This window comes from Solanum verrucosum, unplaced genomic scaffold, assembly GCF_900185275.1.
Source record: "Solanum verrucosum unplaced genomic scaffold, falcon-dt-bn FXZP01000144.1, whole genome shotgun sequence".
Lineage (NCBI taxonomy): Eukaryota > Viridiplantae > Streptophyta > Magnoliopsida > Solanales > Solanaceae > Solanum > Solanum verrucosum.
This window is the reverse complement of record NW_026020773.1, coordinates 720,139-743,438: the sequence shown is the minus strand read 5'-3', so window position 1 is coordinate 743,438 and position 23,300 is coordinate 720,139. Positions and strand designations below refer to the sequence as shown.

General features: G+C 33.9%; 3 protein-coding genes across 13 annotated transcripts in view; 2 read left to right on the top strand and 1 right to left on the bottom strand.

The window, feature by feature from the left end:
• LOC125813040 (vacuolar protein sorting-associated protein 2 homolog 3-like) overlaps positions 1 to 23,300 on the bottom strand; it is a 142,273-nt gene that overhangs the window by 65,044 nt on the left and 53,929 nt on the right. For 3 of the 7 annotated variants that reach the window (XM_049492542.1, XM_049492536.1, XM_049492544.1), the window contains exon 10: positions 2,788 to 2,843. The exons of 1 other annotated variant lie outside the window; for it this stretch is intronic. In XM_049492542.1, coding sequence (XP_049348499.1) covers positions 2,788 to 2,843 — 56 coding nt within the window. Of the gene's footprint in view, positions 1 to 1,439; positions 1,683 to 2,787; positions 2,844 to 2,964; positions 3,001 to 3,782; positions 3,864 to 3,972; positions 4,045 to 5,456; positions 5,529 to 5,620; positions 5,726 to 5,866; positions 5,918 to 23,300 lie in introns of those variants that run through there. 3 more of the 7 variants (XM_049492535.1, XM_049492543.1, XM_049492541.1) reach the window with 3 other exon arrangements.
• LOC125813037 (receptor-like protein Cf-9 homolog) overlaps positions 1 to 23,300 on the top strand; it is a 127,167-nt gene that overhangs the window by 79,715 nt on the left and 24,152 nt on the right. The window contains exon 3 of one of the 5 annotated variants that reach the window (XR_007442039.1): positions 19,619 to 19,725. The exons of the other annotated variants lie outside the window; for them this stretch is intronic. The gene's annotated coding sequence lies outside the window, so the exon portion shown is untranslated. Of the gene's footprint in view, positions 1 to 19,618; positions 19,726 to 23,300 lie in introns of those variants that run through there. 5 annotated transcript variants of the gene reach the window in all.
• LOC125813035 (receptor-like protein Cf-9 homolog) lies at positions 17,113 to 19,982 on the top strand. The gene has a single exon (XM_049492525.1). It carries the CDS (start codon positions 17,128 to 17,130, stop codon positions 19,897 to 19,899), a length of 2,772 nt encoding a protein of 923 aa, XP_049348482.1. The 5' UTR covers positions 17,113 to 17,127; the 3' UTR covers positions 19,900 to 19,982.

The window sequence follows — 23,300 nt, the reverse complement described above, 5'->3', positions numbered from 1 at the left end:
TAATATATATATATAACTAATGTGTTTATCAAGAGCAAAGGTTCCATAATCATTTGATATACCAATAAGTAATATGTAGTCATTATGTGTTTTAAAATTAAAATGCAATTTTCCAAAATCCAAATTTCATATGTATTATAGTTATGATAGTGTTTTAGAATTGAAGTTGTGCACAAACAAAACATTAAGGGTCCAAGTAAGGGATAATGGGAAAAAAGTTCAAAAAAGTACTTTGGTGTGAGATAATAGTCATCATTGTGTATCATATAATTGTATAACAATAACTTTACAAAAACATAAACAACAAAGTTTAAAACATGTACTCAAAAACAACAATTAATATCATAAGCATAAATTAATGACGGTAAAAAAACCCAGGATCTGTAACAATAAAATGAAACATAACAAAAAAATCGAGCCCACTAAATGCACAGTGTCTCCTTAAGAATATCATTCCCCTCTAGTACCCGAGGTTTAAAGAAATAGATCCTCTCAGGATGAAACGTTTTTATTTACCAATGTAATGATACCAAAACAATAGTGTTAGTGAACCACTAAACAGGATCAAAGTACATAAATATTTAATTGTGCAGAAGAAGAAGAAGAAGTAGTAGTTCACTGTGCAGAAGAAGAAGAAGTAGTTCAGAATTTTCATTGTTTTAAAATGAGAGGAAACCCCTCTATCTATAGACAACAAATGGTAGTGTGAACAAATGCTTAATCTATCTTACCAGAAAGGTCACAACTCTTTGAAAAAATCACAACTCTTCGAAAATGTCACAACCTTTCATAAATGTTACAACCTTTCATAAAAATCGAAACTCTTCATAAAAGTCACAACTTTTCAATAAAAAGTCACAAATTTTCAATAAAAGTCACAACTTTTCATAAAAGTCACAATTTATAATAAAAGTCACAACTTTTCGTGAAAGGCTTCGGAAGTGTCACACCCTTTCATAAAAGTTGCAACTCTTCACAAAACTCACAACTTTTCATAAAAGTCACAACTTTTCAATAAAAGTCACAACTTTTCATGAAAGAGGAAAGCTAATTTTGGAAATAAATAAATTAAAAGAGAATCCTTGTTTGTGGTGGTGCCACGTAGGCGGGCCTTGAGTTCTCTTTTATATATATATATATATATATATATATATATATATATATATATATTATATATGATATATGATATTTGGAGGTCTTAAATTGTACAAATGCACATATGCTCGTGAAAGAGCATGACTATTCTTAGGCATTGTCGGATGTTGAAGGGAATTGCTTGTAACCCCCTAAACAATATACCCTATATTGGTGGGGGTTAGAAGGTACAGTGAAATAATCGAGGTTCACATAGGTTGCTCTGCAAACCACCATTATTAAACAAAATGCACACACACTAGCACATGTGAGTAAAAAATTTAATGACAAGAGATGAAAGAAACTCACGCCAAGATTGACTTTATCAAACAACAAATACATTGTTTGTAGCTTTTGGACAACCATTTATCACTCAAAGAAGATCACGGATTGATGCATTACATCATTCTTGGAAAAAAATTATGTACATAAAACTTACAGGAATCATGTTTTGTGTGTGGTGAAACTCCACAAGGACTAGTCCAAGATACCGAGATCAAGGATTTCTAAGTGCAGCCAATCTCTTCTCCAGTTCATCAATCCCCGAACTGCCAGCATGAAAGCACAACAACAAAATGTATATGAGCGAGTTAATGAGATCAAAGAGCATGGAAAAAGCACTTCATACTAATATGATACGATTATTTACAGGAAGAAAAGAAAAATAGAAAACCGAAACTGCAACATACTTTATCTGTTAACAAGCAGTGCACTCAAGATGTCTAGTAATTTTGCTCAAGGATACAATAGTACTTGAGTCAAAATTAGTTCATCATTTACCATTATTGCCTAGTTGTAAATTGTAATAGCTCCTATTATGTATTCCGTTTTAGTCTCTTAATTCTCCTTTTCAATTTTTCAAAGTAGCTCAGACAAAGTTGGCCTACAATTTTTGTGGTTTTAATTGTTTCAACCAAATTGGAAAGTTTGAACCGCCGAGAGCTTGTTAAAGATTACACTCGATTTGTTGAGCTTGGTGAGATTAAACTGATAGCTCAGATCAACTGCTCCAACACCAAGATAGTCGAGTGAAGACTAGCACGGCTTTTAACCTGGCTCGCAATTTCTAGCGAAGGACGCATGTTAGTGAAACGAAGCCCGATAGGTTCGTTTGTTTCGAATAACTGAGAAATATGTTGTTTCTAGCTTCAAAACTTGGTGGATATTTGAGCCTCTTCCTACTATCCTTCTCCATTAAAATACCAAACTTAATTCACCAACAGAATTTGAACCCATGTTGTGTGCCTACCACACATTCTTCTTCATTACACTACCTTTATTGTTAAACCAAAGCCCTATTAGCCATAAAAAAAAAAAATTGTAACTGTGGTATCCGTGTCATATTGCATGCACCTCGACTAATTCCACGAGATCCCTGTCACCTCCCACCACTAACATGTATCATGTCACTCTGTCCACCGAAGCTAGAACAGATGGGAAGAGATCACCTAGTGTTTTTGTCTTTGTTGGGATTTGAACTTGAGACTTCAAGGTATTCAACCCACATCATTGACCAGTAGGCCACAACCTTGGGTTATTTATTTATTTATTTATTATTGGCTCCATAGGTTTATCTCTCGAACAAGCATGTGAGTGAAGGAAAAGGGAAATAAAGTAAGAAAAAAACCATATCAGAGGAAAATGAAGACGAACCTGCTTGATTCCTCAGTCCTTTTTCCAGCAATTTTACCCTTGGGAGCCGCTGACAACTGTCCAAATTAAAACACGGGATCTTCAATTTAACACGGTAATTGTCGGAACCCAACTCCTTTCCTTCTTGTAAGTGAGAATACTGCTAGTTCCAATCTGAACCAATAATGAAAAACTAACCTGTGAGGCAACATCAATTCCAATTTCATCAAGGACCTGCAAAAATAAGACTGAGTTAATGTGCAAGAATCCGATAAGTAGGCGGGACCATGTGTATACAATATTTTTCTTTGGTAACGGTGAATGTGTATAGAAATTTAGTATATACATATTTTAATGCACTTCAATAATTATTTGATTTCAAGAAAGAATAATCCACATTCAATCGTCATTCCATTTTCAATGAAAATACATATGCAATATAAGGTGCAAAACTTCATCACCATTTGAATCTGAGATCCAGGGGTCCTAAATACACTCTACTGAACCTCTAAACAATTAAAAAGGTCCAAAATATACCCGACGCAGCTTCCACCTTTAGAGTGAGGGACATATTTGGACCTTTTTTATTTCAGGAGTATATTTGAGATAAAATATAACGTTGGAGGCTTTTATGAGCTGATAGATTAGCGAACGACATATATAAGACAAATCACAAATGTTAGGGGCACTTTTTGCCATTTTCCGTAAAAAAAAATCCTGAATAATACATTCTATAAAGAAGACAATGATCATGAAGACACCCATAATGACATCGCGACTATCGTTTATTTACTAGGTGACCGATGTCTTTGATGCTTTGGTTTTCACAGGAAAGGATAAGGGTTCCCAAACTTAGTGCGAGTTTTTATGAAGACTTGCATCACTAGAGCAATCATACGTAATGGATATTTTCAATTAAATCAACTACTAAGATAGCATAAAGTAAATCCACATTGCTTGGTGCACATCCACTAACTATTTTCAGTCATTACAAAATGGGGATTTTAAAAGCATACCTGATTTGTCAAATCTTCAGTTTCCTCTTCTGCTTCGTCATCATCTATAGCATCATCTATGGCATCTGACATCATTTCAGTCTACATATACGAACACCATATTATTGAGTTGACTTCCAATAATCTGAGTGGACATGAAGGAGCTATGCTTTTATTTTAGAATCAGTAGATAATGTGCAATCAGTCTTACCGTCATATCCAATTGAGCTGATTGCCTCTGGAAATCTTGCATCACCTTCGCTTGCTTTGCAGGGTCCATTTGCTGCATTGAGTCAACTGATAATTATTAAAATCTAGAAGGAATGATGGAGACTTCACATACAACACAAATGCCGTGTTTTAATGAGTAATATGAAAATAAACCAAATAATGGAAGCAAGAAGAAAAAGAACAAAGAAAAGAGGAGTCGAGAAATACGAAAGGATCAAACTGCTAGTCCCAATATAACCCACATCTTTAATTTATCCACAAGGAGCTAAGAGGGTTCAAGAGAACGAGAAGTAGCGTCCCACCAACCAGTGAAGAGTGCAGGAACCCTCTCATCATGAGATCCATCTCCATGTATATGAAGATGAACAACAACAACAACATACCTAGTGTAATCCCACAAATGGTGTCTGGGGAGGGTGGGGTGTATGAAAACCTTACCCCTACCTTTGTGGGTAGAGAGGTTGTTTCTGATACACCATCGGCTCAAGAAAGATGATTTTTTAGAGAAGTGCAAGAGTAAAAAAGTTACGATGAAAATATTAAAACGACAGAGAAGTACTGACATCAAATAGTAAAGAAAACCAAAGAACAAGAAAGAACAATAGTAATAAAATAAAATTGGAGAATAAGATAATGCTAGCACAATAGTGATAATACTGGCAAGGGAGTAGATAGGTGCTCCAGGCTTGACCCACGCTCGACCATTGGAAAGGGAGAGATCGCTCGACTACATACTAACCATCTACCCTAATCTTTGACCTCCATGTCTAGGGCCATGTCCTCGTTAGCTCAAATGTGTCTTGTCATGTCTAATCACCTCTCCCCAATTCTTCCTCGGCCTACCTCTCCTTAGACCTATCATTGTCAACCTCTCGCACCTCCTCACTGGGGCGTCTGTGCTTCTCTTCACAAGCCTAAACCATCTCAGACTCGCTTCCCGCATCGTATCCTCCATGGAGGCCACCCCACCTTGTCCCGTATATCTTCATTCCAAACCTTGTCCTTCCTAGTATGCCTAAACATTCATTTATGCTACCTTCACTATTTGAATGTGAGAGTTCTTGACTGGACCACACTCAACCCCGTACAACAAGGTTGGGCTAACAACCGCTCTATAGAACCTACCTTTAAGTCACATTGACACATTTTTATCCCATAGGACGCTAGATCCGAGCTTCCATTTCATCCACCATGCTCCAATACGATGTGAGACCACCTCGTCGGTCTCCCCATTTCCATGAATTATAGCCACATGTGTATGAAGATGAGTTAATATTTCATTCTTTTTTTAAGAATAAAAACAATAGAGATTTTTTTTTATGTTTCATTCTCTCATACAACAACAACAACAACAAACCCAGTGCAGTCCCAAAAGTGGGTGTGGGAAGGATAGAGTGTATGCATATCTCTCAAACAAACAAATGGAAATATTAAATTAGATATCATGATCTTTTGCCATCAAACCTTATTCATAGCAGTCGTAGCCTTAGTGGCTCCTTTCATGCCTGCAGCAACCGAAGATTGGGCAGATATTGCCTGCAATGGGCATTAAGCTTTTCAGATGCATCCGTAAAAGAGGAATGAGTAACTGAAATCAGTAAGCATGTAACATGGACTTGGAGGAGTACCTGTGTGTGAGTCGCTATACCTCTCATTTGAGCCCGACTACCTTGCAAGTTGGCTATTTGCTGTCTAAGCCTGATTAACTGACGTGCTAGAACTTTTGTTGCTGTCTGAAAATGCAGAGAGAAAAGCAGATGACACATGAGTTCCAAATGATATAGTACCATCTGAGTATTCAGCTGTTACTTAAGCAGCAACATGATAAATTACAACTGCTAATTAAGTCTCCAGGGATGATGCTCGAGACCCACCTCATTTCCAGTTTTAGCAGTCCTTTTTATTTCAGCAACAAGTTTTTTTTCCTGTTCCATGAAAGAAAGAAATAAAAATATCTCTTATTGATGTGATATCATGTGAAGAACCATAAGTAAAGGAAGTGTGATATATATGAAAAGTTATACAAGCTCTAGAATCGCTAAAAAAGTGTATCTCATGAACACACACTATGCACTTTAAAGAACAGTCAGCAGAAACAAGATCTGGACATACCTCTGATTGTAAGGCAGAAATTTCCTTCTCAATACCTACATCACAATACTGAAACTAAAATAAATTACTCAACAGTTACTTACAAGAAGAACTTCCACACCAAAAACAAAATTGTGGATATCAGTGTGATGATCTTCCTAACTTGCCCTCTATATTAACAGAGATTGTGTGCATCTTCTGATGGGAAAGAAATTACAACTTATTAATGAATTATTACCATTTGAAATTCCCATTCACAGAATGTGGTTTAACCTACATTTCCTACAATTGAACATCATCTCATCCAGTTCCCTAACATGTTAAAGCTAACATAAAGTTGCCCAAGTAGAATGGATGGCATATGTATATTCATTTGAAAGAAATGGGTAATGAAAGAAATTTGTCCATAGTTACAAAAAACGTGTGAGCCAATCCAGGCAGTGGACAATTTAGTTCCCCCCATCCCCACTCCACAAAGAAAGATACTTTGCACAAGAATCTAGCAATTCACTATTGAAGACTTTACAGTATACCCCAATCTCTAGTAGACACAATAATGAATTTCCTAAATGCAAATGGTAATCCAACCTAAACAAAGATCAAGAACATCTTTTACATCCTTGCGCAAGTAGAAAGGCTTTGGTTGAACGTAATAACACTGTTGTGGCACCCAAGGGTGTGGCCTAGTGGTCAATGAAGTGGGTTGAGAACCATGAGATCTCATATTCACTTCCCAGCGGAGGCAAACAACTAGGTGATTTCTTTCTTATCTTTCCAAGCCTTGGTGGATAGACTTACCCAGTACATGTGCTAGTGCCATATAGAATTAATCAAGGTGTGTGCAATGCCAAGACACTATGGTTATCCAAAAGAAAATATTTAGCACGGTTGTCATTTATGATACAAGTAGCTACTGGAGAAGACGCTTAATAAAAACTGGAGCCTCTTATACAAGGTATATCAGGCCAATTAAAACAAAGATTCAAAAAGACCTACTCTTGTTTGGAATACCTTCCAAAGGCTTTCGTGTGTGTGGATGTTGAGATCAATAAACTTGTTAAATCCTCTGCCAGTGAGTTACTCTATTTACTCCCTAAGCCTGTAGAATCACTGTTTATCTCACTTGTATACCTCAGGTTTACAATAACATTACTTTCTTTTCTGATTGGAATTAATATTACTTTCTATCAACTATCCAAACCAATATTGGTATAGCTCATAAATCCCCCAAAATATCATCTAGTACCAATGACCTAACAATTTAATAGCATATCAACTGTGTCTCAATCCAAACTATGCAGGATACAATATAAGTTCTTCGTATTTAGAGTATTCACATCATAGTTTTGACTATTTTTACATTGGTCATGCATCAACCAACTGCAAGCCTCCTCCTTTTACAACTACATAATGGTCTAATGTATTCCAAAAAAAAATTACAGTGAGAATGAAATGCAAAGGTCGAATATGCTAAATACAATTCAAATACTACCTTGCCCCTTGACTTTTTTCTCATCATTATCAAATTATAGAATAGGTGAAGAAAAGGCTAATGATAAATGAAATTAAAATAGAATAACTAATCACGCAAGTTATAACAATTGAGGTAATGCAGCATTTTGTTGTTATGGTTTTGGTGTAATCAATTATACTCAAATGACACTGCCTCTATAGTTGATGTTTTAAACTCAATATAGAAATAGAGTACGAGTGTCTAGAGTGCATTTGTATATAAGGTTTGAGTACAACCAAAGTACTTTTGTGATATAATACAACGTTACCATTTTCAAAAAAAACAATTCAAATACTACCTTGCCCCTTGACTTTTTTCTCATCATTATCAAATTATAGAAAAGGTGAAGAAAAGGCCAATGATAAATGAAATTAAAATAGAATAACTAATCACGCAAGTTATAACAATTGAGGTAATGCAGCTTCAGCCAGACAATATTTACAGATGGTGTGTACCTTTCAACATATTTTATAACTCCCCTTTGAATTTTCTATAACATATATATACAGTGGTAGATGTAGCTTATTAGCAACAGGTTAACCCGAACCAACTATTTGGATACAGAACATGGATATATGTGTCTGTCTGTATGTGTAAAACCACTAAAATTTTAACAATAGTCCCTCCATTTCAATCTATTTGTCTTACTTTCTTCTAAGTCAGTCCGTTTCAAAAAAGAATGTCTCTTTCGGCAACTCTTTAATTCTAACTTTCCACGTGGCATGTTTAATACCATTATACTCTTACCGAAACAGAAGGAGTATTATATTCCCAACCATAATTTCAGAAGTCGAATAAGTTATGTGTTATGAACATTAAAGACCAAACCCGTCAAATTTAAATCTTCGATTCACTTCTGCACATATAGTTCAATTTCGAGACAATGGATGTCCTATGAGCTCAATGTATCTTGTTTCCAGGGGAAAGGAGGAACAAAAGTGTAAAATAGTGGTGGTCTTCATTTGGTTTGGGACACACAACGTACAAGCCGTTGGTGGCTTTGTGTCCCTTTATTCTCACTCTTTATTCTTCTATGTAACCTATGTAACTCGTAAGACCATTATCTTCGCTATTTACTATACCATTATCTTCCTATTCATTGCTAGGAAGATTTCTTCTAGTATAAATAGTGGTGGTCTTCATTTGGTTTGGGACACACAACATACAAAAAGAATATAGAGTGAAAGAGTTAGTCAAAAAGAGAGATCTTATTAGTTGAGCGAGGCCATCCTCTTCTGCACGATCAACTTCTTTCCTCAGGAACTGGACTCCCACTTGGTCTTCACATCTGCGAGGACATAAAGCAAATGAGAGTTAGTCAAGTTCTTACATAACCCTGTCGTAAGCCAAATGACTCAAATTTACCATTTTTTGGCTGATGAAAACCGTTTTTCCTAATTAAAAATTCAAATTTGAATACTGCAATTCAGCCAACATACACGTATCTTGATCTCTAGCTTGGCCACTGTTTCCAGTGATTTGTATTTTCTGAGGGGACTAATTAACACATAGTCTAGTCAATTTAATATTTTTACAACATTAGTATTGTAACTCTAGTGTTACAAAGAGTAAGTTTAGTAGTGACGATTCATGAGATTAACCTCGAAATTTTGTGATGACTGAAAATCAGAAAGTAACACAAGATGTTGTTCTATCTTATGAAAAAGATTAGAAAGATGAAACTCTACTTCTTTTTAAGCTTTGTATTCTTATTGATGGAATTTATTTTCTATATGATAGTTTTGTTTACTTGGGAAAAAAAGGGGAGTAGATGTGTAACACATGGATAAAAACAAGAAAATGACAAAAGCACAACAACCTAAATTTGACTTATGAATGACAACAATATTTCTCTGATAAAATATGAACAGATATAGAGCAATCAAATTTGCTACATTTGGAGAGAAGACGTTACGGTATCATCGTAACGTAAATTCTCCTCAATAATAGGAGCCTAGAGTTAAGATATGTATTGAATTTGGAATGCTTGCTAAAGTATTATTCAGATGATTGAGCAATATACTGGTTAAAATTGATAGTTTATCATTTATTTAACAGTTTGGCTCGAAAAAAGTTCCAGACCTTCATTATCCACCGGAAATATAACTTGAATTAAGTGACTTGATACGTGAAATGACAACAACAAAGTAAATCAACTCTTGACATCTGCTATATGAATTACTATTAACTATGGTCCATTACTTTAGAGATGAGAATTGAGTCCCAAACATGTTAGTGTCATACACTAAGAGCAGGGGCGGACCTAGAGGTTGTCGAGGGGGTTCACCCGAACCCTCTCGACAAAAAATTATGTTGTGTATTTAAGGTATTTTTAAAAAGTTTTATGTCTATATATTAATTTGAACCTGGGTTAAAAACATAACCTTGAGGTTCCAAAATCAAATCTTAGGCACTAATTTTTTTTTTCAAACCCCCTTGATGGAAATCCTGGATCCGCCACTAAGAGTGGTCATGATCAATGTGTGATAACAAAACTATTTTGGCCTCTTTGGTTAAGTCCTTGGCTGAATTAGATGTGTAACACATGAATAAAAATAAATTAAAAAAGACAAAAACAGAACAACCAAAGACTTGACTTGAAAATGACAACACATTTTGGCCATGATCAATGTGATAACAAAACTATTTTGGCCACTTGGGCCCTTGGCTGAATTAGATAGATGTGTAACACATGAATAAAATAAAAAAGACAAACAAAAAAACTCAAAATTTGACTTGAGAATAACAACTTTTTCTCTGATATGATATGAACAGACAGTGTAAACGAGAGAGAGCGCAGCCGAATTTGCAATATTTGGAGAAAATGCATTTCAAGTAGGTCTTTAATTATAAGTTACATACAGTATAAAATCCAATGAACCCGAAACAATAAACTCTGATACCAAATTTGTTACTCCCCTAGACTACCCCTGAGAAGATGTAGCGCACGTATTCGTCAGTACTTGAAAGGTACTGAGCATGCAGGATAGAGTAAAGCTGAAATAACATATAACTGAACAAAGCGTATAAGCAATGATATAATCTGAACATGATATAGATACTAAATACTGAGCTAACTGAATGCAATGACCAATTTATAACATGCTAAGACTGAATACTGAATATACTGATAAATGGTCAATGCAATAGAATCTGACTGAACTGTGGGAGCTACTACTAACCAACATAAAACCACATGAGCTAAATGTGGAGTCTGATGTATACGCCCATCGAAAGGACCCAATACACCAGGCCAAAGGTGTAGAGGCATGCTGGCGTGATCACTAAACTATTGTTGCCCACAGAGGGGACTTACACCTACGTGGCTCGTAGTTCTGGGACTATATGGGTACGCTGAACCCTAGTCCAACTCGGTATTATGCTACTCCTATTGAATTAAGTAGTTAACTGGTTATGACTGAATTTCTGTAAATACTGGATAGCTCAAAACTGAACATGCAAACTGAGAATGCAACAATTAATCTGATAATGATGCATTAATAACTGAGGCATGTAAAACTAAATAACTGAAATATCTAACCTAGTATGTGTAATTCAAGAACTAAAGAAATACATAGCTAGGGTTCTGAAATTCATGCGAGAAACGATGTAATAACATGATAATCTGATTTGGAACATGTTAATAACTAATTTCATGATGATCTGCTGTAATTCTAGACACCCTAGGTTTATTCATAATAAGAGAATCAAGAAATTGACTGAATTCTAGGGACCTAATGGGCGAAAGGAACCCACTAGTGAAATCCCACATACCTATTGACGAATTCCACAGAGAAATCTTTTGATTTCGGGGCTGGAACTAATGGAACCTTGTTGCGTTCTTGAACTAGGGTTCTTGACCTTTTTCTCCTCTCTTGATTCTAATTGTCTAAGTTTTGATTAAATCTGACTAAGGTAAGTTCTAGTTATGTTTCTAGGCTTAAACTGACTAAAACAGCATGGTTTAGGGTCTAAACGACGTATCTTAGGGGTTAAACGAAATAGGAAAAGACCAAAAGACCCCTGAGTTAATTGATGTCGGAGTGACCGACGAATTGGACCTACGGGCCGTAGATCAATCGACGATCCGTCGATTGGAGTGGTCGGTGAAGTCTGCCCAACAGAGCTTCACTAAAACGAGCATAACTTTTTACTCGGAGGTCGGATTTTAGCAAACTCGGTGGTGTTGGAAAGAGGATTCAATTATATATCATATAATAGGTCATGGTACAACTAATTCATTTTTTGCTAAGGGTTATGACCATTTGAAGTTGACCCAATCAACAGTTTTCAGCTAACTGGCTGCTGACCCTCATCTTCGGTCAGACCTACGGACCGTGGATCGAACGACGGTCCGTGATGGTCGACCGTAGTTCATGTCAGAGGATGGGTAAATGAGGTCTTAATCCACTGACACAGACCACGGACCGTGGTCTGATCTACGGATCGTGGGTCTGTCCATGAGTCGAGACTTAGCCGATTTTTCTTAGCTTGGCTGGGGAGGGGTTGCAGTGGTGAACCACGGACCACCAGCACGGGCCGTGGTCTGACCTACGGTCCATGGATGGCAACCGTGGGTTACACCTGCAACTTCTCAAAATCTGCATTTTTGGTCTATTTCGGATACAGGGTGTTACACAAATTTAATTTGAATATATCATTTAAATTGATTGAATGACTTTATACGAAAAAATGACAATAATTGAGTGACTTTTCTGTCACAAAACAAAGAACAGAAAAAATGACTTTTTGAATAATTGATGATAATATTAGAAGTCAATACTTGACACGTGCTATATATATTCTCAGTAGTCAAATTAAAGATAATGTAATCTAGAAATTTATTGGCTTAAAACGTAGAATTGTTGGATATAGTCCATTACTTTAAAGATGAAAATGAGAACCAAACATGTCTGTATTAATATGTAATAACAAAACTATTTTGGCCACTTTGACTAAGTCATTGGATGACGGAGAATTGTTGGCTATTCATTTTTTAAAAGAGCTTGAAAATAATTCCACACCATCATTATCTAAAGAAAATATAACTTGAATTGATTAAGTGACTTTATACGTGAAATGACAATAATTAAGTAATTTTTATGTAACAAACCAAAGAAAAGTGACTTTCTGAATAGTTGAGTGATTCTGTGAAAAATCAACTCTTGACATCTACTACATGAATTAGAGATAATGTAGCCTAGAGTTTTATTGATCTAAAACTGAAAATTATTGGATATAATCCACTACTTTAGAGGTAAGAATTGAGAACCAGACATGTTTGTACCATACGTTAAAAGTGGTCATGACCGATGTCTAATAACAAAACTATTTTGGCCACTCTGACTAAGTCCTTGACTGAAACAACTCAAAATTTGACTTGAGAATGACCATATTTTCTCTGATATCAGCCAAATTTGCAAATTTGAAGGAAATGCGTTTCTTGTTGCTCATCAATTTATTTTAATTTTCTTCTTGGGACCAGAGAAATTTAATTATTCTTTGCGGAAACAATCTTATGTAACTTACTCCCCCTATCTCAATTTATAATGCATTGTTTCAATTTTCAAGAGCCATCCTTTAATTTTTATTGTAAATTCAAGCATGCAGTCTTTAAATTTTTTAAATAAAATTTATATATTTAAAAACTACCTAAAAAATACTATAAGTCATAATAATTGATCCACAAACCATCTTCTAGGTGGTCACGTTTAAAGTGAAGAATTAGAGTTTTTAATATTCAAAAACCATCCTCGAAGGTTGACATAGCTTAATCTATCTCTTATAAAACACTATTAAGAAATTCCTTTTATAGATTTGTAAACTCGTTTGAAAGTCATTAAAATTTAATTTTATCAAAATATTAGAGCATGAGAAAGTTTAAACTTTTGGAGATCTCATAAAAATAAAATACCCTTTGCAATATGACTTTATTAGGCAAATTAAAAAATCACCTAATTTTTACACATTTCATTCAAATTGAGATGACGATAGTTCAAGTAGGGAAAATACATAACTTATTATTCGAATGTAAAACTCGCAAAAAAAAGTGATATTCACATATATTTTTTACCATTATCTCATAATTTTCTTTTTTCATTTTTCAAAAGTTCCACATCATGAGACATCAACATCTAGCAGATCCCAACAAAATAAAACACCCTTCTCAACACGGCTAAGACAGATTGAAAAATGACAACATTTTTTAAAAGACAAAAACAAACAACCCAAATTTGTAACAAAGACACTACGAATCATGGTAACGTCTAAAACTGAGAATTGTTGGATATTATCCACTATTTTAGAGATGAGAATTGAGAGCCAGACATGTCTGTATCATACATTAAAAGTGATCATGACCGATGTCTGATAACAAAATTATTTTGGCCACTTTTGACTAAGTCCTTGACTGAAACAACTCAAAATTTGACTTGAAAATGACCACATTTTCTCTGATAGCTGCCAAATTTACAAATTTGATAAAAACACGTTTCCTGTTGATTTGCAATTTATTTTGTTTTTCTTCTTGGGACTAGAGAAATGTGTTTAATTATTCTGTGCGAAACAATCTTACGAAGCTTACTCCCTCTATTTATAATGTATAGTTTGAATTTTCAAGAGCCAAATCCTTTAATTTTTATCGTAAATTCAGGCATGAAGACTTTAAATTGTTAAAATAAAATTTATATATTTAAAAACTACGTAAAAAGTACTATAAGTCATAATAATTAATCTGCAAACCATCTTCTAAGTGGTCGCGTTTAAAGGGAAAGAATTAGATTTTTTTAATATTCACAACCATCCTCAATGGTTGAGATATCTTAATCTATCTCTAATAAAACACTATTAATTTGCGATCCAATTTTCTTCAAGGGTCATTACCTATTCTAACAAATTCCACAAGATACTTCATATCAAAAAATAATCCTAGTGAAGAAATTCCATTTATATATTTGTAAAATCGATTTGAGTCATTGAAATTTAATTTTATCAAAATAATCGAGCATGAGAAATTCTAAACTTTTGGAGGTCTCATAAAAATAAAATACTCTTTGCAATACGACTTTATTAGGCGGATTGAAAAATCACCTAATTTTACACATTTCATTGACAGATAGGCTACTTACTATAAAATTACGTTCACTCCTCGAAACCCATAAGTCTCAGTTGTTTGAGAATAATTTGTGTTTTAAATTGAAACGACGATAGTTCAAGTAGGGAAAATAAATAACTTATTATTCGAATGTAAAACTCACAAAAAATATGATATTTTATATCTACTATATTAGAAGAGCCAGTGGAAATGTTGGTATCAACATGCCTGCTTGGCATTTTGAAGGGTATTTTAGTTATTTAAGTTTCAATTGACCAATTGTCTCGGCAGAAAGTTCTATTTCTTAATAGATGTTTTGTTATATTTTGTCTGTGTAGACGTTTTTGCCATTATGATTAGTGTATATTAAAGTGATGATGAAAAAGCTACCCTTCGTGTGGGCCCAACCTCACTCTTTGGACAATTTGCTTGCCACTTCTTTCCTCAACATACATTATCATTTCTTTCCTTTATATTTTTCAACTTACCATTATTTATTTATCTAAACATTGTTTAGTTATATGTATTATTTATTAACATTAACATATGGACATTACATTAAAAATATTTTTTAGCTGTAATAGCTTGATTGTCGCTAAACATGTACTTTTAATGACAATTAGCTCTCTTTGTAAGTGTCCCTAAAGTCTATAGTAAAATTGAATCTAATGACAATTAACTAATGTCGGTAAATGCTTTAGCACTCTTTGTTAATGTTTATATTTATTGCCGCTAAAAATCATTTTTGTTATATTGGGAAGAAATTAAATTTTTGTTTGGTTATTATCATTTATAACGTAAGATTTATATTGATACTTAATGAACTTACTAGATTTATTAGCAAATTTTTTTTAAACGTAACTTGCAACATTAAATTAATTCCATATTTATTAGTATAATCTTACATTTGAATTGTGAAGTTGACTTTTTAGTTTTATAAGACAAATTACATTAATTACATAATTAAACATTCGTATTTAGTTCGAGTTATTTTAAGGTTGTCAGTAGTTCAGGAGTGAAACTAATAATTCGCGTCGAATTTACAAGTGTCTTTAATTAATACTTTTCTCTAAACAAATTGTATGATATAGTCTGAAATTAAAATATACAAGTATTCAAATTCCTATAGAGTGCAACATAAAATTTCAATAAGAAAAAATAATATTGGATTTAATAGTATGAAAAAATAAAATTGGATTTAATAGATATAAAATGAAAATATTATATTGGGAAAATGCATAAGTACCCCCAACCTATGCCCGAAATCTCAGAGACACACTTATACTATAGTAAGGTCCTATTACCCCCCGAACTTATTTGATAAATAATTTTTTATCCCTTTTCGGCCTATGTGGCACTATCAACCAGATAACTTGAAAAAATTGTCAACACGCGCTAGGCCCAGAAGATAGTGCCACGTAAGCTGAAAAGGGGTAGAAAATTATTTATAAAATAAGTTTGGAGGGGGGGGTGGGTAATAGGACCTTAGTACAGTATAAGTGTCTAAAATTTCGGGCATAGGTTGTTGGGGGGGGGGGGTACTTATGCATTTTCCCCATTATATTATGAACAACAGTAGTAGTCGAAACATAAATAAATTTCATGCCTATTAAAAAATAATAATTGACATGACTATTTTACTGTTCTATCCATATTAACTACGTAATGTTTAATATTAAATCTTGAAAAATGAGTTGGAGAATAAATAATTAATGCTAACGTTAGTAATGAAAAATAATAATTCTCTTTTCTTGATATATTACAAATGACAAATAAAAATAAAAATCTATTTTTAAAATAATGAAAGTGTAAAAATGAACACGGAGAGTATATCATAATTGAAATTGTTAGGCCGTGCGCAGCACAGGCGTTCTTCATCTAGTTCAAATATAGTTTTGACCATATATTATCTCTTAATTTTCTTCGCTCTTTCATTTATTTGGCTATTCATTTTTCAAAAGTTCCACATCATCAGACATCAATATCTAGCAGGTCCAATAAAAATATAACACCCTTCTCAACACGGCTAAGACAGATTGAAAAATGACAACATTTTCTCAAAGACAAAAACAAAACAACCCAAATTTGCAACGAAGACATAACAAATCATCGTAACGTCTAAGACTGAGAATTGTTGGATATGATCCACTACTGTAGAGATGAGAATTGAGAACCAGACATGTCTGTATCATACACTAAGAGTGGTCATAATCAATTTGTGATAACAAAACTGTTTTGGCCACTTTGATTAAGTCCTTGCCTGAATTAGACCTCTAACACAAAACAATCTAAAATTTGACGAGAGAATGACAACATTTTTTTCTCCGATAGCAGCCAAATTAGCAAATTTGGAAAAAACGCGTTTCCTGTTGGTCTTTAATTAGTATAAGTTACGTACAATATCAAATCCTATGAATCCGAAACAATAAACTCAAAATATGATGATGATTTCTAGCAAAACATTCTCTTCGCTTCAGTTTTTCACTATTTTGTACCTCTTTACAGTTACTTTTGCTTCCACTGATGAAGCAACTGCCCTCTTGAAATGGAAAGCAACTTTCAAGAACCAGAATAATTCCTTATTGGCTTCATGGACGCCAAGTTTTAATGCATGCACGGACTGGTATGGAGTTATATGCTTTAATGGGAGGGTAAACACGTTGAATATTACAAATTCTATTGTAATTGGTACACTCTATGCTTTTCCGTTTTCATCCCTCCCTTTTCTTGAAAATCTTGATCTTAGCATGAACAATTTCTCGGGAACCATTCCACCTGAGATTGGTAATCTCACTAATCTCATCTTTCTTAACTTGAACATCAATCAGTTTTCAGGAACAATCCCACAGCAAATCGGTTCACTAGCCAAGCTTCAGACCCTCCGTATATTTGACAACCATTTAAATGGCTCTATTCCTGAAGAAATAAGTTACCTAAGGTCTCTTACTAAGCTATCTTTGGGTAGGAACTTTCTTACTGGTTCTATTCCTGCTTCATTGGGGAATTTGAACAACTTGTCTTTTTTGCTTCTTTATGAAAATCAGCTTTCTGGCTCTATTCCTGAAGAAATAGGTTACCTAAGGTCTCTTACTAAGCTATCTTTGGGTAGGAACTTTCTTACTGGTTCTATTCCTGCTTCATTGGGGAATTTGAACAACTTGTCTTTTTTGCTTCTTTATGAAAATCAGCTTTCTGGCTCTATTCCTGAAGAAATAGGTTACCTAATGTCTCTTACTATGCTATCTTTGGATAGGAACTTTCTTACTGGTTCTATTCCTGCTTCATTGGGGAATTTGAGCAACTTGTCTGTTTTGTATCTTTTTGATAATCACTTTTCTGGCTCTATTCCTGCTTCATTGGGGAATTTGAGCAACTTGTCTGATTTGGTTCTTAATAATAATCTGCTTTCTGGCTCTATTCCTCTAGAGATAGGTTATCTAAGTTCTCTTACTTATCTATCTTTGGGTAATAACTCTCTTAATGGCTCTATTCCTGCTTCATTGGGGAATTTGAGCAACTTGTCTGATTTGGTTCTTAATAATAATCTGCTTTCTGGCTCTATTCCTCTAGAGATAGGTTACCTAAGTTCTCTTACTCTCCTAGAATTGAGTAGTAACTCTCTTAATGGCTCTATTCCTGCTTCATTGGGGAATTTGAGCAACTTGTCTTTTTTGTATCTTTTTGATAATCACTTTTCTGGCTCTATTCCTCTAGAGATAGGTTACCTAAGTTCTCTTACTTATCTATCTTTGGGTAATAACTCTCTTAATGGATCTATTCCTGCTTCATTTGGCAATTTGAGAAATCTGGAAAATATGATTCTCAATGATAACAATCTCATTGGGGAAATTCCTTCATTTGTGTGCAATTTGACATCACTGGAAGTGTTGTCTATGCCGAGAAACAATTTGAGGGGAAAAGTTCCACAATGTTTGGGTAATATCAGCAGCCTCCAGATTTTGATGATGTCACATAATAATCTCAGCGGAGAGATCCCTTCATCTATTTCCAATTTAACATCACTACAAATTCTAGATTTGGGCAGAAACAATCTGGAGGGAGCAATTCCACAATGTTTTGGCAATATTAGTAGCCTCCAGGTTTTTGATATGCAGAATAACAAACTTACAGGGACTCTTCCAACAAATTTTAGCATTGGAAGTTCACTTATAAGTCTCAACTTGCATGGCAATGAACTAGAGGGTGAAATCCCTCGATCTTTGGCCAATTGCAAAAAGCTGCAAGTTCTTGACCTAGGAGATAATCATCTCAATGACACATTCCCCATGTGGTTGGGAACTTTGCCAGAGCTGAGAGTTTTAAGATTGACATCGAATAAATTGCATGGACCCATAAGATCTTCAGGTGCTAAAATCATGTTTCCTGATCTTCGAATCATAGATCTCTCTAACAATGCCTTCTCGAAAGACTTACCAACAAGTCTGTTTCAACATTTGAAAGGCATGATGACTATTGATCAAACAATAAAGTTACCAAATTATAAAGGAGGTGGATTCTACTACCAAGACTCGGTGGTTGTTGTAACAAAGGGATTGAAGCTTGAAGTAGTGAAAATTTTGTCTTTGTACACAGTTATTGATCTTTCAAACAATAAATTTGAAGGACGTATTCCTAGTGTTCTAGGAGATCTCATAGCTCTTCGGGTATTGAATATGTCTCATAATGGATTGAAAGGTCATATACCACTATCACTTGGAAATTTATCTGTAGTGGAGTCCTTAGACCTTTCGTTTAACCAGCTTTTGGGAGAGATACCACAACAACTTGCTTCTCTTACGTCTCTTGAATTCTTAAATCTCTCCCACAATTATCTCCAAGGATGCATCCCTCAAGGACCCCAATTTCGTACCTTTGAGAACAGTTCATTTGCTGGTAATGATGGATTACGTGGATTCCCCGTTTCAAAAGGTTGTGGCAATGATCCTGTGTCAGAGACAAACTATACAGTGTCTGCGCTAGAAGATCAAGAAAGAAATTCTGAATTTTTCAATGATTTTTGGAAAGCAGCTCTGATGGGCTATGGCAGTGGACTATGCATTGGCTTATCCATAATATATTTCTTGATCTCAACTGGAAATCTAAGATGGCTTGCAAGAATCATTGAAGAACTGGAACACAAAATTATCATACGAAGGAGAAAGAAGCAGCGAGGTCAAGGGAATTACAGAGGAAGAAATAATCGCTTCTAGACAAGTTACCAATAAAGAAGGATTTGATTTCAGAACTTCAGGTATTCAAGCTAAGCTCTACACTAATCTTTTTTAGTTTATTCTAACAACTAATATATTAGGTTTTATGCTTTTAGTTATCAACAAATACGTATTAACGCTTGATATGAATTGCAAGTAATCAGTTGGAAGTTGTGTTAACGAAGGCTAAAAATTTATAGTTGTGTGACTCACTTTCTTATTTTTTCAGATTTTCAGGTGCATGTTGGAGTAATGGATTTGGTTCTTCCTATGTTGCAGCTTATGATTGTTGTATTTGATTTTTAGTTTTATAAGCTTTTCTTAAACTGGGAAAATGTAATATTATGAATTTTGATAAGATTGTCGTGGAAACAGTCTCTTGCAGAGATGTAGAGTGAGGTTGCATACAAATTACAATACACCCTTATGGTCCGGCCCTTCCCTACATAGCAGGAGCTTAGCTTTTCATTACACAAACAGGCTTACTCAAAGTAAACTGTTTTTTTTTCTCATTTGCATTCATCAATGATATTCCTAATTGTGCTCGTAGCACTTTGAAACTTTCCTTTGCTAATTGCAATAATGTTTGTTTGAAACATTTGTGTGTTCTATTTCCAGATACAAGGGGGGGCATACTAGTTAGTTTGAAACAGCACTGGCACGACAGAATATTGTAAAATGACCCTAACAACAGGGAAGTTCTGTAGTTCCGCCTAATCTATTCAAGGTAGCTGCTAATTCACACGATGCATTTAATAGCTCAACCAACTCTGGAACAAATGGTGCACGAAATTGTTGCTATGGCTCATTACCATGACTATGGTGTTCTCATGTTACAACAGGTTACCAATATGACTCAATTACAAACAACTGTTACAACATAAAGAAGGAGAGATTCAAGAATAGGAAGCACAAAATCAAGAAGATATAGCTAATATGCCTCAACTACAAATTCATGTTTGTGTTAGCAGTAAATGTAATCAGGTTATCCATCAAACCAAGAACAATTCTTGCATCAGTGGGAAAATATTCCTTACCAGGTTGAGAGATTCATGGCTAAGATTAATATCAAATGTCTAAAATGGAGCATGCCTAGTCCTGAAAATTATTGGATATGGTCCAGTACTTTAGAGATAACAATTGAAAACCAGACATGTCTGTATCATACATTAAAAGTGGTCATGATCAATGTGTCATAACAGAACTATTTTGGCCACTTTGACTAAGTCCTTTGCTGAATTAAATGTGTAACTCAAAACAAACTCAAAATTTGACTTGAGAATGACCACATTTTCTCTAATAGCAACCAAATTTGCAAATTTAAAGAAAACGCGTTTCCTGTTCTTTTTGGGACCAAAGATATGTGTTTAATTACTATTTGCGAAAACAATCATATGAAGATTACTCCCTCTATCTCAATTTGTAATGCATAGTCTGGATTTTCAAGAGCCAAATAGTTTAATTTTCACCAAAAAATCAGGGAAGTCTTTAGAAAATTTAAAATAAAATTTATATATTTTGAAACTACAAAAAAAGTACTATAAGTTGCAATAATTTATCTGCAAACCATGTTCGGAGTGATCGCGTGTGAAGTGAAAGAATTGGAGTTTTTAATATCCAGAAACCATCTTCGGAGGTTGAAATATCTTAATCTATCTCTAATTAAAAAACTATTAATATCCAGTTTTCATCAAGGGTCATTACCTATTCCGACAAATTCCACAAGATACTTCATCATATCAAAATATAATCTCAGTGAAGAAATTCTTTTATTTGGAAAATCGATTTGAGAGTCACTGAAATTTAATTTTATCAAAATATTCGAGCATGAAAAATGTGAAACTCTTGGAGGTCTCATAAAAATAAAATACCCTTGGCAACACGACTGTATTTGGTAGATTGAAAAATCACCTAATTTTTACACATTTCATTGATAGATTGGCCACTTACCATAAAATTACACTCACTCCTCAAAACCATAAGTCAAATTGAGACAACAATAGTTCAAGTAGGGAAAATAAATAACTTATTATTCGAATGTAAAACTCGCAAAAAAGTGATATTCAAATTTAATTTGAATATATCATTTAAATTGATTGTATGACTTTATACGGAAAAATGACAATAATTGAGTGATTTTTCTGTCACAAAACAAAGAACAGAAAAAATGACTTTTTGAATAATTGATGATAATATTAGAAGTCAATACTTGACACCTGCCATATAAATTCTCACTAGTCAAATTAAAGATAATGTAATCTAGAAATTTATTGGCTTAAGACGTAGAATTGTTGGATATAGTCCATTACTTTAAAGATGAAAATGAGAACCAAACATGTTTGTATTAATATGTAACAACAAAACTATTTTGGCCACTTTGACTAAGTCATTGGATGATGGAGAATTGTTGGCTTTTCATTTTTTAAAAGAGCTTGAAAATAATTCCACACCATCATTATCTAACGAAAATATAACTTGAATTGATTAAGTGACTTTATACGTGAAATGACAATAATTAAGTAATTTTTATGTAACAAACCAAAGAAAAGTGACTTTCCGAATAGTTGAGTGATTATGTGAAAAATCAAACTCTTAGACATCTACTACATGAATTAGAGATAATGTAGCCTAGAGTTTTATTGATCTAAAATTGAAAATTATTGGATATAATCCACTACTTTAGAGATAAGAATTGAGAACCAGACATGTTTGAATCATACGTTAAAAGAGGTCATGATCGATGTCTAATAACAAAACTATTTTTGCCACCCTGACTAAGTCCTTGACAAAAAAAACTCAAAATTTGACTTGAGAATGACCATATTTTCTCTGATAGCAACCAAATGTGCAAATTTGAAGGAAACGCGTTTTCTATTGATCATCAATTTATTTTAATTTTCTTCTTGGGACCAGAGAAATTTAATTATTCTTTGCGGAAACAATCTTATGTAACTTACTCCCCCTATCTCAATTTATAATGCATTGTTTCAATTTTCAAGAGCCATCCTTTAATTTTTATTGTAAATTCAAGCATGCAGTCTTTAAATTTTTTAAATAAAATTTATATATTTAAAAACTACCTAAAAAATACTATAAGTCATAATAATTGATCCACAAACCATCTTCTAGGTGGTCACGTTTAAAGTGAAGAATTAGAGTTTTTAATATTCAAAAACCATCCTCGAAGGTTGACATAGCTTAATCTATCTCTTATAAAACACTATTAAGAAATTCCTTTTATAGATTTGTAAACTCGTTTGAAATTCATTAAAATTTAATTTTATCAAAATATTAGAGCATGAGAAAGTTTAAACTTTTGGAGATCTCATAAAAATAAAATACCCTTTGCAATATGACTTTATTAGGCAAATTAAAAAATCACCTAATTTTTACACATTTCA